The sequence below is a fragment of the Ailuropoda melanoleuca genome, chromosome 1, assembly GCF_002007445.2.
Source record: "Ailuropoda melanoleuca isolate Jingjing chromosome 1, ASM200744v2, whole genome shotgun sequence".
Taxonomy (NCBI): domain Eukaryota; kingdom Metazoa; phylum Chordata; class Mammalia; order Carnivora; family Ursidae; genus Ailuropoda; species Ailuropoda melanoleuca.
The window spans coordinates 128,361,704-128,379,811 of record NC_048218.1 but is presented as its reverse complement, the minus strand read 5'-3'; the positions used below and the strand labels follow the sequence as shown (position 1 = coordinate 128,379,811).

The 18,108-nt window shown below is 43.6% G+C and overlaps 1 protein-coding gene across 1 annotated transcript in view; it reads right to left on the bottom strand.

Annotated features, from left to right (window-relative positions):
* The window catches only part of SLC26A5 (solute carrier family 26 member 5), a 51,389-nt gene that overhangs the window by 12,263 nt on the left and 21,018 nt on the right, over window positions 1-18,108 (bottom strand). The window contains exons 3-9 of the mRNA XM_034666811.1: window positions 17,118-17,364; window positions 15,204-15,343; window positions 9,062-9,172; window positions 7,726-7,927; window positions 7,050-7,212; window positions 4,439-4,591; window positions 3,047-3,129 (exon numbers count right to left, since the gene is read on the bottom strand). Of these exons, the coding sequence (XP_034522702.1) occupies window positions 3,047-3,129; window positions 4,439-4,591; window positions 7,050-7,212; window positions 7,726-7,927; window positions 9,062-9,172; window positions 15,204-15,343; window positions 17,118-17,311 (1,046 nt within the window). The 5' untranslated portion in view covers window positions 17,312-17,364. The remainder of the gene's footprint in view (window positions 1-3,046; window positions 3,130-4,438; window positions 4,592-7,049; window positions 7,213-7,725; window positions 7,928-9,061; window positions 9,173-15,203; window positions 15,344-17,117; window positions 17,365-18,108) is intronic.

Here is an 18,108-nt window from a genome sequence, read left to right as displayed (position 1 = left end):
TTAAGGAAAGTAGACCAAGAAAAAGGATATATTGCTGCGACTGGGATCTTTAAGAGTCAACTATCATTTTCTGGACACTGACCTGTGTGCGTATTTGTGTGTGTGTACCGGTAAGTGTGGTAGTTTGCTTTCAAATATGGCTGCCAACAGTTCCTCCCATACTTGTATGTGCTCTCCTCCTGTGTAGCGGGGGGATCTGTGTCTCTGGTGAATCTGGGCTGGTCTTGTGATTTGCTTTAGCCAACTGAATGTGGGGCGGGTGATGCTGTATGAGTGCTTTTAGCAGTCTAGCACCTTCTGCTTTTCTGTCTTGTTTCCCTGAGCCACCACAAAAGAGTCTGGCTATCCTGCTGGAGTCACCATGCGGGGAGAAGATGCCGGCCAGCCCTCCGCCATTCCAGCCCTCCACCTGACACATCAGACGTGGGAGTGGGGCCCACCAGGCACACCTTCAGACATTGGCAGCTGCCTGAGAGACCCCAAGTGACAGCAGGAGACCGCCAAGTTCCTTACCTAGACTGTGAATTGTGGGCAAGTAAATGGATGTTGTTTTAAGACATTGTTTTGGAGTTGTTATTCAGCAGTAAGACTCACAGATAACTGAAACGGTAGTATTGTATGTAAATACAGGTAGTTAGGTAAGCATGATTTGTTTCCTGCTTGGTTTTGGGCAAAGTTCCAGAAAGGGTAGCCAAGTTAGGGAAAGGTAAATTTTTTTTTGCTTTGTTTTTTGTGGTTTTGTTATTGGTTTGTTTTTTTGTTTGTTTGTTGAAGTATGGCTCTCACACATGGAGGAAAAGCAACATATTTGGGTACAGTGCAATAGGGAAAGGAAGGTACTCGGCAGAAACTGTGGTGAACTGGATGCGAATTTTTAAAAGGAGAAATCTAAGTGTAAGAATTCACATTTCATCAAATTATTTGTAATTAGTTATTGAATAGAATTGTCTATTGGATCTAGTCAAAGACTAATGCTTCACACATGACTAATTATGTTAGAGACCCAGGTGTGAGGTAATGGAAACAGCAAACCATTGAGCATCGGACGACTGTATTCTGGGTCCAGGCTGGGACTCACCGGTGAGCCACTAAACCTCATCCACGTCTCTCAAATGTCGCCTTCTCTGATAGACTACCTAACCCAGCAACCCCAACCCCTCCCACCCTTACCTGCCCTCCCTCTTCTTCACAGCACTTCTCACTGTTTATTCTCCCCTCTCCCTCCTCCCCGCCGCTGGACAATATAAGCTTCGTGAGGGCAGACAGTTTTCTGCTTGCATGGCTGCTTTTGTTTTTAATTGCTGTGGCCCTGGCACATAATAGCTATATGTTAAACATATGCTAAATAAATGAACTTCCTTACCTTGTAAAATGAGGACAGCGTATATGTCAATAGTGTGACTGTGAGCACCAACGGAGATGGTGGGTAGAAGAGTATTTTATAAATTGTAAGTCCAAATAGAAAAGCAAGTGTCACTACTGGGTTCTACCTCTACACGGAATCACAAGTAACATGTTCATGACAGCAATCCATTGTTTTGAAGTGGAGTGCATGCTCCCTCCTTCAACACCTGCTCTGGGTGGGGGGAGAACTCTGGCTTCAAGAGCAACTCCTGGCCCTGTGCTTCCCAGGAGATTCTTAGATGGCACCAGAGGCAAGGCCTGATGCACGATGCCAGGTTCGTCAATGCCCAACATCTGGGCGAACATCTGATTCTGCTCATCTGGAAAGAGAGAAGAGGATGGCAAGAGGAAGAGATAGTACAAGAGACAGGAAGACAGAGACACACAGAGAGATGCAGAGAAGCCTGAGCGCGTCGGAGAGGAGCAGACTGAGATGAGAAGAGAGGCTCATAGTTATTCCAGCTCCTTCAAATATAAAGAGAGTAGTAAACAATTTTAATGTAGAGTTAGATGAAAGAATACCGATCAAGCAAAGACGAGATGACTTGAAACTAGAAAATCTGTTCAAATAATGAGCCACAGAGCTTCCAATTAGCATGTCTTAAATGCTTCCAGGCGGATGCATGAGATCCTGTGGCTTCCTGACTGCCCTTGAGACCGGAGGCAACAACTGTGCTAACCTGACAGGGGAGGAGACTGGGGCTTTGAGGATAAGTGACTTGCCCGAGGTCACCAGCTAGTGTCAGGCTAGTTTTGGTATTTTGGCTTTTAATTCCCACGCCACCCGAAGAGAGATTTGAAAAACCAGCAAGTGCTAAACAATGGGAAACAAAGAAAATACTGCATACCACTGTTGGTGGAATCGCTACGGGACATAGTATGGAAGTGCCTCAGAAAGTTAAAAATTGAACTGTCTTATGATCCAGCAACCCCACTTCTGGGTATGTATCCAAAAGAACCGCTGACAGGGTCCTGAGGACATATTTGCACACCCATGTGCATAGCAGTAATATTCACAGTAGCTAAGAGGTGGAAGTACCCCAAAGGTCCATTGTTGGGTGAGTGGATAAACGAAATGTGGTATATATACATCCAGTGAAATTTCATTGAGCCTTTAAAAAGGAAGGACATTCTGTCACTTGCTACAATACAGATGAATTCTGAGGATATTATGCTGAGTGAAATAACCCAGGCGCAAAAAGACAAATAGAATTCCACTTCTGTAAAGTACCAAGAGTAGTTACATTCATTCAGAGATAAAGAATGGTGGTTGCCAGGGGCGGGGTGGGGTGGGGTGGGGGGAGGGAGAATAGAGAATTCTTGTTTAATGGGTATAGAGTTTCAGATTTGCAAGATGAGAAAATTCTGGGGATCCGTTTCACAACAATGTGAATATGCTTAACATACTGAACTATACACTTCAAATGATTAAAATGGTAAATTTTCCATTATGTGTTGTTGTGTTTTTTTTTTTAACCACAATTAAAAAAACCCACTAAAACCCCAAAGACCCAAAGCCTCAGCTAGTTGATATGTAAAAAAAAGAGATTTTTGATTGTAAGAATGCTAAAGCAGGAGTTAGAAACAATGATATGTCTATTGATTATTCAAGTCACACTGTTACTTAAAACAGTTTTCCTACCCCAGAGGAAGTGTCCCGACGACATCCACATTGTAGGATTCTTTCAGGTTAAACCCAGCTGAAATGCCAGTCCCCATCACCACCTAGAACAGACATAAATCCGAACGTGACTTCATCGATGACAATCAACCGCCACAAACGTGGGCTTCAAACGATGTCTGGCTTGTTCTCACTTTCAACTTCCAGTTTTAAAAAACAGAATTATAGTTAGCTTCTGGCATTTCTAACTTCTGATGGCCCTTCCCCTCCCCCCAAATTAGAATGGACTCTACAGTTGCCTGTGGCCTGGCATTCTTTCCTCTTTATTTTGTTCTGTTCCCTGCTGAGGTATTCGGCAGCTGACCACAAACAGGAAGAGTCCTAAAACCTTCCAGGAGTTGCCTCTGCCCTTCTGACTAAGATGGCGTGAACAAAGGATGTTGGAGAGTGTATTGTCAGGGGGGGTGTCCTGACAGCGTGTCATCAGAAAAGGTGTGTTTGGACCCACAATCCTGCTGATGCTGTGTTCGCGTCAGCAGCGTCAACTGTGGCTAGAGGCCTCCACCAGCCCCACTGCGGTCTCCCAGCTCAGCTACACGCGGGGTCACAGAACGCTGTTGTGCATAAGTGTTCCTGGACGGCCAGGACACAGACTGAGTTGGTGTGTAAAGTACAGCCCTTTCTGAAGTGCGACGGAAACATAACAGAAGGAGAAGCAATTTTATTCATCTTGAAGAACTATTACTATCGAACTTTCTGAGTGGGTCGTCCAGGGGAGAAGGAGGGCTGGCCAGGGCAGGGAGCCAGTCCTCACTGTAGTGGCTGCCGTAGGAAACCAATAAGGCAAATGTTATTAATAAACCATTGTGGTCATTTAAGAACATAATAGAATATATAGTAGTTCACTGCATGTGCATTACTTTTACAATAGTTGCTAAGTTGTGAGATGTGAATACATATTAAGTTGTAAATATGTATTAACTACTTAATACTGTTAGGTATTTCTTCTGGCTTAGGAATGCCAGGAACCAAGAAAGTCTAGGAACCTTTGTCTCTTGCTCTTTTCAAAATGGAAACAGCTTAATTTCTTTAGGTTATTGAAGTTGCAGGTGTTCATTAAAAAACAATTAGCCAATAAAAACTTTGAGAAAGAAAAATATTCCATAATCTCATCACTCAGAGATAATTCATATTGCAGTTTTTACGGATGGCCTTCACCTAGACTTGGAAAACCATCCCTGTCTATGCTCTCCTAGATTTCCTTTCCTTTTAGCTTATTTGTGAACGTTTCCCTTGACACATTCTACCCTTCTCTTGGCAGGACTGGGAGAAAAAAGGTAGGGACTCCCTGTTCCTCCCCTGTCCAAATCCCTCACCAGAACAGCGAGGCATCTGTGGCCAAAGTTGACTTACCGCAAAGAACTCTAAAGGAATGGGTGCCGGTAGTTTCTCTTTAAATCTCTCATTAAACTCCTTGCCACCCAACAGCAAACCAAAAACCATCAGCCCGACGCCTAGAGAACACACGTTGAGGTTTTTAACATTCTGCAACACAGCAACCGTACTCTGTAACACAGTGAACACTGGACGTTTACATTGAGCAGCAGCCCCTGGGTAGACAGAGACACTCGCGGAGACACCGGTGAGCTAACTCACACCAGCCATCCCGTCACCGCGCATTCCTAGTTGAAAGTTCTCAGACTGAAATCTCTCTCTCCCACCAATCAGGAGGCATGTTTACCCAGTCATGCAACTTTACAGTTTTCATTCTTTTTTTTTTTTTCTAGAGAGAGAGGGAGAGCACGAATGAGCAAGCAGGGGAGAGGGAGAGAGAGAATCCCAGGCAGAGTCCGCGCTGGGCTCCATCTCAAGACCCCGAGAGCATGACCTGATCTGAAATCAAGAGTCAGATGCTTAACTGACTGAGCCATCCAGAGCCCCTGTCGCGGTAATTGTTTTCCAACGATCTTATATTACAGTGTTCTTTGATTCTGTAATGGGTCAATGTAGTATTATCATACTCAGAGAGGTACCCCTTAAGCTGAGTCCTGAGCATGAGGAAAGATTAGGGGTTGATATCAGCAAAATAATGCAAAGGTAAATACACAGAGAAGTATTTTGGAGGCAAAAGAGGGAGAAAGTCGTCATGATCAGCACAGGAAAGAGGGAGCAGGAGCACTTCAAAGGCAAGAGAGTGCTAAAGTTTGGAAGAAGCCCAGGACAGTTAGAAAAGAAAGTCTCCAGGGTGCCTGGGTGGCTCAGTTGGTTAAGTGTCTGCCTTCAGCTCAGGTCACAAGGCTGGGGGTCCTAGGATCAGGCCTCGAATCAGGCTCCCTCCCTGCTCAGTGGGGAGTCTGCTTCTCCCTTTGCCCCTCCCTCCCTTGTGCTCTGTCTTTCTCTCAAAAATAAATAAAATCTTAAAAAAATAAAAAGAAAAGAAAGTCTCCTACTTTTATCCTAGGGTTGCAGTCTCGGCACCCCAAATCTGGTCAGTACTCATCTGGCCCCTGGGAAAGTGGGCTACACTGAGCCCAGGCTACACACCTTGCCTGTTGATGCCTACAGCACTCTCAGGGCTTGATCTCTTTTTTTTCTTTGTGACAAGGCACTGAGAGAAATCTCAGTGTAGGAAGCATGTCACTGGCTACTATGGGAAATGAAGAGTTTAGTTATTTAAGGCATGTTCCTACAGTTTGATCCCATTCTAGTCCATCGAGGACTCAATTTTTTTTTTAAAGATTTTATTTATTTATTCGACAGAGATAGAGACAGATAGCGAGAGAGGGAACACAAGCAGGGGGAGTGGGAGAGGAAGAAGCAGGCTCATAGCGAAGGAGCCTGACGCGGGGCTCGATCCCATAACGACGGGATCACGCCCTGAGCCGAAGGCAGACGCTCAACCGCTGTGCCACCCAGGCGCCCCGAGGACTCAATTTAAATGTCATTTCCTTATTGACTTTTAATTGAAAGATCCCTAATTGAAAGATCTCCCTATTTACCCCTAATTGAAAGATCTCCCTATTTGAAAGATCCCTAATTGAAAGATCTCCCTATTTACCTTTCATAGCCGCCTGTACCTTTCCTCCATAGCATGGAACACAGTTTGTAATTAATTACATATTTATGCAATTAATGGTTTACTATCTGTCTTCCCACGGGACTTGGGCTCCAAGAGGGCAAGGGCCGTATCTGCCCACTGACTGCTGTGCCCACCATGGTGCATGGCACACAAACACCGGCAGAGGCCATCGGTCCTTCTGCCCAAGACTAGCTTTAGCAGCATCGCAGAACTTCTGATATGAAGCATTCAACTGTCATTTGATTTTAGTTATTTCATCATTTCCTCTTTATGCATGGAATATTAAGAAGCAGGCTTTTTGTTTTCCAAATGTATGGGTGTTTTAAAGCTACATTTAGTTATCGATTGCTAATTACACTGCACTGTGTGAGAAAATAGTGAATTTTTAGAATTTGTGATCAGTTTCAACATGATCAGTTCTTAGCATTGTTCCCTATGTGCCTGCAAGTAATTTATATTTTCTCTGAGCTGGGTGCAAGCGTCCACATATATTTTATTCGATTCAATGGGTAATCGTGTTAGTTAAATCTTTTACAGATTTTTTTTTTTTTTTTTTTTTTTTNTTTTTTGCCTGCTGGAGTAAGCAGTTTTAGAGAGAGATGCATTCTCCCATGATGCCTTTAAATTGTTAGTTCCCAAAGAGAATACTATTTGGTCTTAAGAAAAAGCAGTCTCTTCCTGTAATTAGGGTGGGTGAAGGTGCGGTCACCAAATAAAGGCCTAATAAAATAATTCCTTGTGAGGCATCACCTATTAATAAAATGGGACTTTAAGGTTTAATTCTCCGTGTAGGGTTCTCAGAAACGTCTTAGAATAATGAGATCTTATCCATTTTATTTTAATTCTTGGAAGAGTGAGCACTAAAGGTGACAGGGACACAGAAGAGAAGAGGGGGAAAGAAGAAGGGAAAACAAATGCCAGGAAGTTGGGAAGTAGCTTACTTACATACACCACCGAAAAGATCCCACTGTACCGCTTTGTTTTCACTCCAAACAGGTATTTCAACATGGAAGTGAAGACGTGCACAGCGGCCGCGGTGGTGAACCCCCGGACCAGGGGCTCGGTGAGATATATGGCCACAAATCCAAACCTACAGACACCTAGGCAACTATTTTTTTTTAATGACAAAGAAACAAAGAAGTCACATGATAGATCAGGAAGCGAAAACCAACCAGAAAACACACAAAAGTTCTTTCTGGACCACTTTCTAACAGGACAGTCTTGCCCCTGCAACAGTTAAGTAGCTCACAGGTGAAACGCTGGTTGTACAGCAAATGGGAAGATGTGGAGCGGCCTGGGGCTCTGGGCACACTCGCAGTTTCCCTGTTCCTCAGGACTGGGGCGGGTTCAGTCAATTGCCACCTCCTGCTCCTTCCAAGCAGTTAAGAGAGGCCTTTTCCTGATCCATCCTGCTTTAAACTTCTCTTGCCTTTGGAATCTCAATGGAAGCTTGTTAGCTCCGTAAATACCAGTTTAAGCCTAAATACTAGCTTAAGCCGGGCGTGAGGTGGGGCTGGTGCTCCTGAGTGCTTTGAACCCGGAGCTCCAGACCTTTGCTGGCTGGACCCTGGCCACCACGGACACCAGCCATGAAGGCTCAACAGATATTTATTCAATGAACAAATGAGAGCCCATTTCTCCACCTGTGAATAGTACCTGGATGATTCCCGAGAGTAAGGTCACAGACATGGCGACTTTCACCCTCAAGGCGTCTCTTGCTTCCGTACCATTGGTTGCATTTACTCCTCCTGGAATGACTATATCGTCTGGTACTAATCGAACGGCCACACCACCAATCATCAGGCTGATCACAGCAAATGGACCTGACAGAATGAAGCATTAACTGAGGCAATCATTTTTGGTGTATCTCCTGGGGTTGTTGCCAAGGGAGACACGGGTGAGGGTCAATAAAGCATCACTGACATAAACGCACTGCTCTCCCTCGGCCTTCCGCCCCTGGGTTATGTGTAAGCTGTGTATGTACACACCACATTCTCTACAAATGACCACAAGGATATCTTCCGCCCCATGGACTCTTCCAGAACCGGGACATCTGCCCATTAAGAAGTAGTCTAATTCCTCTCTCCTTCAATCTGGGTGGGCTTGTGACATGCTAGTTGCCAAAAGAATGCAGCAAAAGTGATACTGCATGGCTTCTGAAGCCAGGTAACAGAAGGGGATGGCTTCCATCCGCACTTGCTTGTGCTGGGCCTGAGGGCGAGCAACCTCCATTAGGACCCAGCGGAGAGAAGGATGGAGAGGGAGGGAGGGAGAGAGTAGCTGCTCCAGCTCCCCCTCTGACTCACAACTGCCTGAAAGACCCCGAGCAGGCACTGCCCAGAGGAGCGCTTCCCAAATCCTGACCCACAGCAAATCTGCAAGATAATCAAGTCAATATTTTAAGCTGCTATAGTTAGGAGGGTATTTTTTACCCAGCACCAGACACTGGAAACAGTGTGTGTGCGTGCTTGCACGTGTGTGTGCGTGCACGCGCGCACTGCTAGCAGCCTCGTGCAGCACCAACACTGTTATGAAGTCCATATAAATCTTATCCTAAATACACTGGGAAAAATCATGTATAATTCAAGGCCTCAAATAGGATGAAAACACAATACATGCATAGTACTTAGGAACATGCAGTAACACGAATAAAAGAAAAAGAAAAACCAGATCCAAGCAAACTGTATCATGAACTAAAGTACTTATTCCCCAGATTTCAACAATTGCTCTTTTACAGGAGAAAATGGTCTTTTTCTCCCCGTTATGTCAAGATTATAAGAAAGCTATTCATTCTGGAAATCTGCAGAGTCTCTTTTTACAAAGCACCTAGTGCGTATGCAGTAACCAAAGTTTCTATGAAGTGGATGTTGTGAGAACAAACATGCAATTTCTCTGGCACACTGCAAAGCTGGAAACCCACACAGAACGGCACTAACATAGCAACTCTAAGCTTTTACCGATGGATATGTGTCTGGAGGTTCCAAGAAAACAATACATGATAACAGGGTAAAATGAAGAGTACAGGCCAAACACCGGAGGCACAGCTGCTAGCATCGCAAAGGCTAACCCTGGGGGATCGAAACCAGACAGGTATGGAGAGATCATTAGAAGGCAGAGGGTTCCGTGTACTTACCTCTCGGCGCTTTAGGACGAAGCGGTGAAAGGCACGGTATTTTAAGCAGATGGGTCTTAACCTGCCCACCCTTGCACCCCAATCCTACACCCAGACTGAGACTGGTTTCCCCGTCATCTTCTCTTTGCCAAGGGATGGATTTTTTTCTGCTTTATTCTTTCCCAACCTAAATAAGGGCAGAAAGTCTTAGTTGACTGGTGTAGCTATAATCCGTGTTGATGGCCAAATGTTGGCTGTTTCTCTAAGGGGTGTTTCTGTGGGTTCGTTGGGGATTCCTTTTCAATAAGGAGCTCGCAGTTTCCAGTTCTTTTACCTCTTCCAGGTTCTCTCTGCGGGCATATGCTCCTCCGTAGGCAGTCTTCTTGGGCAGGTACCTTTCAAATGAGCCAAGCCTTGTTACCTTCCAGAGCACCCACTTATCCAACGGGAAAGCACCTTTACCCCAAGAAACTTCGGAAGTGCAGGCCACGCCCACTGGAGGGCTTTCCATTCTGCCTACATGGGCAGTTTATACCCTTTTACCTGTAGATTCTTTTTCTTGCAAGAATTAGGCAACAAACCCCCAAACTCCAGAGGATACATGTCTAGCGCTCTGAGTCGTTCTCCTGCAGTCACACCTACCTTGACTTTAGAGGAGGGGAAATGTATAGCGCTTTCACCTCTCTAGAAAATTCTCACTCCAGATTATCATATCCCTGGTCCCCGAATATATCCTGCTGAAGTGATGCACTAAAGAGACAGTTTGGTGTCATTTATTCATAGTTTTGCAGAGATGGTCTGGCACCCTCTTCAGAATGTGGAGACTATAAACGCCCCTTGTTCTCAGCTCAGGGAGCTCAACAAAATATCTGAGACAACTAGAAAATTCACTTCATGCATTGTTAGGTCGTAAGAAAAAAATTTTAGCCGAAGAAGAGGTGGGGAAGCATCCCTATTCCATATATAATAATATGGTTATCTCAATGTTGTCTTTTTTAAAAAAAACAAATTTCTATTTTTTAATTTTTATTTCAAAGGAACACATGTCTATGGTTTAAAAAGCCTAACAGTACTAAAAGGCTCTGAAGAAAAGCAGGCTCTCTTCTGCCTTACCTCCAGGTTCTGCTCCCCAGGGTGCTCACTTCCAACTTGTTTAGCTGTTTTTCTACCATTTATCTTGTTTCTTTAAATCAACAGTCCTCAACTGAGAGGATTTTGCTCCCCTCCCCCGCCCCCTAGGGGACATCCTGGCAATGTCAGCAGACATTTTTTTATCATCTTGACGGAGGGTGGGGGCTGCTCCTGGCACGGGTTGGGGCTGGGAAACCTTGCTCTAAATAACGTGTTGGCATGATTCTCAGTTTATCAGTTTCACATGTTAACTACTGACTTCCTAGTTTTTCAGCTTTCATATCATAATTATGTGACTTTTTTTTTTCTTTCTAAGAAGTTTTGAGATCTTCTCTCTATCCCTGGTATTCTGATATTTTATTATGGTGTGCCTCATTTTATTTTTTATTTCTTCTGCTGGGTACCTGGTGGTTTCTCGCAGTCTGAAGACTCATGTATTTCAAATCTGAAAATATTCTTTGATGGTATGTTCCCTTCTGTTTCACCTCTTCTTTCTGGAACTGCCAGTACATGTGTGACGAAACGCCAGGACGGATCCCCGGTGTTCTTGTCTCGTCTCTCCTACTGCGCACATATTCATCTTTTTCTTCTACTTCCAGATTTCCTCTATCTTCCAACCCTTTCACAGAGTGTTTTATCCCAGCTATCATAATTCTAATTTCTGCGATCTCTTTCTTGTTCTCTGAAGGCTCCTTTTAAAAATCACATCCTGGGGCGCCTGGGTGGCTCAACCGGTTAAGCGTCCGACTCTTGATTTCAGCTCAGGTCGTGATCTCAGGGTCGTGAGATGGAGCCATGTGTGCGGCTCTGTGCTCAGTGTGGTGTCTGCTTGAGATTCTCTCTCCTCTGCGTCTGTCCCTTCCCCTGCTCATGGTCTCTCTGGAAATAAAATCTTTAAAATCACACCCTGTTCTTATCTCACGGATTCAGTATGTTTTCATAACTTGCTGAGAATACTACAGAGCAGATATGTCTTATTTTGCCTTCTCCATTATTTATGTGCCCAATGAGTTCCTTCTTTCTATTTGGTTTGTTTTCTCCCTTGAAGCTTCGTGTGCATTCGCCCCCTTTATTTACTGATGAGCTTTACTGTATGGCAATTGGGGGACCAGCCAGCATCTTGTTTGGGGAACCCGCAGTTGTCACTATAGCTTTTTTTCTCTGAAGATGGGTCGTTTGCCTTGGGCTGCAAGTCCTCTCAGGCTCTTTGGAGCTGCTCAGGGCAAGGAAGAGCCTTTGTTAGTGCACAGGTCAACGTGTAACCTCATTCCTCCTGACATCTTTCAGTGTTTTCACCTGCCATCCACTGCACGGGATCGGTGGGGACCTGGGTGGCCATGTGCTTGCTGTTTCTTATACAGACTTTCAAACAATCCTCTTGCTTCTAGCCCTCTGCCTGACTCTCACCTTTGACAATCCTTGGAGCTGCCCATTTCCCAACGTTCTGCAAGGCAGACACCCAAAAACCAGCTTCCTCCACTCTGATAATTCAGTTGTCACTCATCTATCACTTGCCTTTTTTTTTTCTCCTGCTCCACGGCATCTGCTCCCCCATTTTCTTTGTCCTTGCTAGTTTACACCATTTCCCTCTCCTTTACCAACATTTTAGAGGGATTTTAAATTTAGAGACAGAATCATGTATTCAATTAAATTCATGAATCCATTAATTGAATGCTTAACAAAGTCTTTTCACTAATAATTTACCAACCTCAAGAAATTAACTTACTATCTCTTGAATCTCTATCTTTGCTACATTTTGTTTTTCCTATTTATCTATCTTCATTGACTAGTAATGGGCAGAAAAATACCTTTTCCATACAAATTTGATTGTAGGATGACTTACATCTCTTAGTGTTCAATCTACTGGATCATTCTTCTTTTCTGTAATACCACAGGGTTCTGGTTCTCCTTTCCCCTTTCCAGATGCTTCTTTTTCAGTCTCTTCTGCTGGTTCCTCCTTCTTTATTTGGTCTTTAATGTTGGACAAAGCTTGATCCTGGCTCTCTTCTCTTTCACTCGCATTCTTTTCTTGGGTGGCCTTGTCTATTGCCGTGGCTTAAATGTCCCCTGTATGTCAAGGATCCCCAAACTGACATCTCTAGCTCACAGCTCTCTTTTTAGCCCGTTATATTTTAAATATAAATATGCAATGTCCATTTGTCTATCTCACAAGCATTTCAAATTTAACATATTCAAAATTACCCTTCAATCCATTCCTCCTGCAGTCTTTATTATGTCTGCATTTGGCACCTCCAACCCTCAGAGGTTAGAACCAGAAATCTGAGAGTCATTCTTGACCATCCTTCTTCCTCAATGTCCCCACATCCAACTCATTGGCCCAGAAACCTTAAAGTAATTCTTGACATGCCTTGCTTCCCCATTCTCCCCTCCAGTCAATCTGGCTGATTTCACCATAAAATATAGCATGTATCTTTATAACTCTTTTAATTTTTATCGCCACCACCCTAGTTCAAGATGGAAGAATGCTAACAGGTCAAATATAAATCTGTGGAATGGCATTTTAACCGAATTCGGCACAACCCTGAGGTCTTTTCTGAAGTATTAGCTTACATGGGTTCACTGCAATCACTTCCTGTAGCTTTATCTGTCCCACTTGACTGTTTGTTTCACTTATTTCCCATTTCAGATACTGAGCGCTGTGCGCTTCCCTCCCTGCCCCCACCTCTGCCTTTGAACCTGTCCCCTTCTCCGCCCTTGGGGTGTTGGTGCCCAAATGGATGTGAAAAACTATCGTAAACCTGGTGTGAGGCTTTTGTTTAAAAGATTTGGTATTAGTCACTTGGAAAATTAAAAATGCAGCAAATTGATCATTAGGGGAAGTGATTTTTTTTTTGACAAATTGATCATTTGGTAATTAATTTTTAGGAAACTGGAGAAGTAAACAGATTCTTGGCCAACTGACCTAGAGGTTGTTCAAGACATTATCACCTTTTGCCGACACTGAGTTATTGTCACCTCTAATTGGTCTCCCCACTTTCATTCTGGTACCCTCCCACCAAGCAAATCAATCCCCCCCCAACAGCAGTCCTAGAAACCTCTTAGAAAGAAAGAAACCCCAAGTGAAAGCACGATGATAGCTTTCAGTGCCCTCAGAGTGGAATCCAAAGAGTGGCCAACAAAGCTGTGCAGACCTGCTACCGCCCACCTCGCTGGCGCCAGGCCCTCACTCCCTACACCCCTAGCAAGCTGCTTTTCTATGAATTCTTCAAACCAAGTCTTCAAATACTCAATTCTTTCCCTGCTAAGTGTCTTCACACATGCTATTCCTTCTGCCTCAAATGCACTTCCTCTCATTCCTTACCTTCCCCCTGTTCATCCTTCAGGGCACAACTCAAATCTCTCTTAAAGAAGTTTCTATGACTTACCTACTTGAGTTAGGTTCCCCTATTACTACCTTCTGGTACCCTGTATTTTCCTTCATTGTGTTTAACATCATTTGTAGTTAAAATTTATATGTGCTTTCTGCCTGTTTGGATAGTTAGTTCCATAAGGACAAGGAGGGCTGGAGAGATGCTTGATAAGCATGCATAAATAGATGAATGAATTAAAGATCATTTTCTTAAATTCTTATATCACAGATAAAATCACAGAAATGTAGAGGAACTCAGCAATCCTGGTCCCTTGTAATTAGAATATGGACTTAAAAGTCAAGATCCTTAACAATGACAACTCCAACAACACATTCATTGAGTGACTGATTAACTTAGCAAGAAGTAAGGCCAACAGTTTAGCAATTGTGGAAGGAGCCGAGATGCCCTTCAACAGATGACCAGATTAAGAAGACACGGTCCATAGGGGCGCCTGGGTGGCACAGCGGTTAAGCGTCTGCCTTCGGCTCAGGGCGTGATCCTGGCGTTCTGGGATCGAGCCCCACATCAGGCTCCTCTGCTATGAGCCTGCTTCTTCCTCTCCCACTCCCCCTGCTTGTGTTCCCTCTCTCACTGGCTGTCTCTATCTCNGTTTAGCAATTGTGGAAGGAGCCGAGATGCCCTTCAACAGATGACCAGATTAAGAAGACACGGTCCATATATACAATGGAATATTACTCAGCTATCAGAAAGAACGATTTCTCAACATTTGCTGCAACATGGACGGCACTGGAGGAGATAATGCTAAGTGAAATAAGTCAAGCAGAGAAAGACAATTATCATATGGTTTCGCTCATTTATGGAACATAAGAAATAGGAGGGAGATCGGTAGAAGAAGAAAGGGAAGAATGAAGGGGGGGTAAACTGAAGGAGGAATGAACCATGAGAGACTGTGGACTCTGGGAAACAAACTGAGGGCTTCAAAGGGGAGGGGGTAGGGGATTAGGATAGGCCAGTNGGTAACCTGAAGGAGGAATGAACTACAAGAGACTGTGGACTCTGGGAAACAAACTGAGGGCTTCAAAGGGGAGGGGGTAGGGGATTAGGATAGGCCAGTGATGGGTAGTAAGGAGGGCACATATTGCATGGAGCACTGGGTGTTATTCGCGAACAATGAATCATGGGACACTACATCAAAAACTAAGGATGTACTGTATGGTGACTAACATAACATAATAAAAAAATTAAAAAAAAGAAGAAGAAGAAGAAGAAGGCCAGGCCCAGGCAGTTCCTAGAAATATACTGATCTTCAAACTAGTATCATCATAGTCACTACTACTGTTTCTGGGCTTTTTAAGGGTAAATGTTTCTGAAGAATTCCTTTAGACCAGTAAAGTTGAGTAGAATGATATGATACAAACTATGAATTTGCAATCATGATGAAAGTAAACAGAAAAAAAGGTCAACAATTATTTGAAGCGATGGTGGCAAGGGAAACAACACAAAGAAATAAATATACCTACTAACCTTGAGGAAGCTGGAGCACCCCTGTGCTTATGCCTGAGACCAAGTCACCCAACACATACTCTTTGAACTTGTATGCCGGTAACCACTTCGTTATGGGCAGGAACATATAAATGATATTTCGTATCTTCTTGGGAGTACATCTGGGAGGACAAAAACCAAAACAAACCCAGAAATAAAATGAGGAACACGGCTACAGAAGTCACACCAAGGCATTTTCCCTTCCCCATATCCTGGAGCAATAAGGAAAAATTCACACTCTGTGCTAAGAATGACCTTTCCACTTTGCAGAGAACAGAAACAAGAAGAGCTGCTTGTAACCCCCCCTTTTTTTTTTAAATGGAAACATCTGAATTGGCTCCATAACAATGCCCTACGACTTACCATGAACAATAAGAAAAATTTAGCTTGAAAATAATTGAGATAACCCAGAAGCTATTATTTTAGTAGATGAAGTGCTAATGTACCTTCTGGGTTGTTGTAAAAACAAAGCGGGGGAATCATTCACTGATTGAGCAAATTTTTGAATGTGGAACCACTGGCGGGCAGGCCCATTTAGTTTCCCCTGTCCTTATAAAATGAAGGAAATTTATATAAGTACTATGAGCTTTATGGGTATGTATTCAACACTTTAGGGTCTTTGATTAGGTGAACTCAAAACACCATTTGTCACTGGCCTGTAGTAGTGGATTCTGTGTCTGGGTGTCTTGATCAGGTGGAACAACGTGCTAATAAAACCCAGGCCTTGTATTTAATCCCTACAGAGTTCAATTAATTTTGATATATAGACTATTCTGGGCCCTGGCCAGTCCTTTTGCCAGTCTATGCCAATCATCAGAGACATCACTGAATAAGAGCACGGACAGATGGGTTCCATCACCACTGGGACAGCCCCAAGCCCTCTGGGTGACAAGGAGGCAATTTATTCCATTCAAAAGACAATGCATTCTTACAGCACACATGGTACTTTGTACCATGTCTTTAGGAGCCAGAAGTATCTGATCGTCCCGTGAAGGAAGATACCAGAAGCAGATTTGGGGCAACTATAGCAAGAGCTATGAATTTGAGGGAAACAAACTGGATTAGATGCCAGGCTCCATGTTTAGGAAATTAAGATATTAGTAATAGCTACATTTGTGTAGTGATTGCCATGTGCCTCGCACTTTGCATGTATTAACAGATTTTAACCCCCAGGAACTCTTTGATGTAAGTACTATTATTATCCCCATTTTACAGAGCAGGAAATGCAAGCACATAGCTGGTAGGTGGTTGGGACTAGGATTAAAACTCAGTCTGACTACAGTGAATACATTTTAAAACTCTCCTGATGATCATTCCTAGAGCGGAGGGTCCCTGTGAAGCTACGTGAACACAGAGCACAGACGTATGGTCCCAAGGGTGCAGAAGGCAGCAATCAAACCTAATCTCGGGAGCTCTCAAGAGACACACACATATTACCATTCCCAGGCCTGCAACACGGCTGTGTAAGTGTCTCCAAAGTGAGGAGTCCTAGGACACTGAGTGTCCTTGACAGCCTGCATTGGGACTTAAATTCAGGATATTGCCAAATGGGGTAGAAGCCGGGGTGGAAAAAAAGACAGAGTGGTTGGAACATTCCTAAGAGATGAAGGAAGAGGTGGATATTTCAAAGGTGGTGGAGTATGGGAAAAAAGCGTGCTTAAACTGTTAAAGGGTGTGAGTATAATCAGAATTTAATAAACAGGGTGAAATATATGATGAAGCTGGGGTTCAATCAAATACCTATCCCTGAGTGAACTGTGTGGACAGTTCTGCAAACCCTAAGTGCTCACCATTTGTTTTTTTTCCCCACTGCACCAGATTTTCTTGATACATTTGACCTTGCTTTTGTCATCACTGAATGACGGGATAAAGGAAATGGGTTAAAACACAACATACGTGAATGCCTGTTTCAGCTTATCCCCGATGGAATCCGAAATCTTGTCCTTCTTGTGCAGTCTNTCCCCGATGGAATCCGAAATCTTGTCCTTCTTGTGCAGTCTTTCCTGGAGGACCGGGTGACTGAAGATAGGCCTTTCCACATAGTACCTCTGGCTTGCTGCGAGGATTTCATTTTCTTCTGCATGATCCATAGTCCTCTGAGATTATGCGTCAACAGCAGGAGACAAGCATTGCCTGAGAGTCACTAAAGGAGAAAATGAAGAGCCTATTTCAGATGCCAAAATCTGACAGATGACTGTTCCTAAGCATCTCTTCCCTGCAGGACTGTAAGCTCGCTGGAGGACTTCATCATCTTCGGACATCCCAGAGCACCTACCTCAGTATCTAGCGATCATTAATAAATCAAATGAAGTTAAAATCAATAAAAGAAAAAACCCACATGTGACTTATTTCCTCCCACGGCAATAAGTGGTAATGTGTATGCTTTTAACGGAAACTCATATTAAATTCAGTGGCTAAATTCTGCAGTCAGCTGGCTTTCAGTGCATATGAGGGGAAGAGTGACTCAGGCTGACACGGATCATTTACATGTCAAGGAACCAGGAAAAGGGGCAAGATCAGTCCTTAGATTGACCCCAAGGTTCTTGAAGGTATATTATGCTCCTCTCCAATTCTGTACTCACGTTTGATTACTCCTTAAATTATTCCACGGTTCAGAACTGAGGTTTATACACCTCCATGAGGGAAATTCCTGGTGACTAGTGAAAGGGTGTAAGTTGAAAATATCAGTGCAGTATTATAATACGGTTTTAAAGGTGATGATGTTGTCATGTTTGAGACAATCAGGATGGTAGATTCACATATATACAACATACATATATTATATATATACGTATGTGTATATATATGCTACACATACTGAATGTTAACATGAGTAAAAGAAATGATTAAGGAATAAAAACCCAATATATTTGTGCACATGAAAATA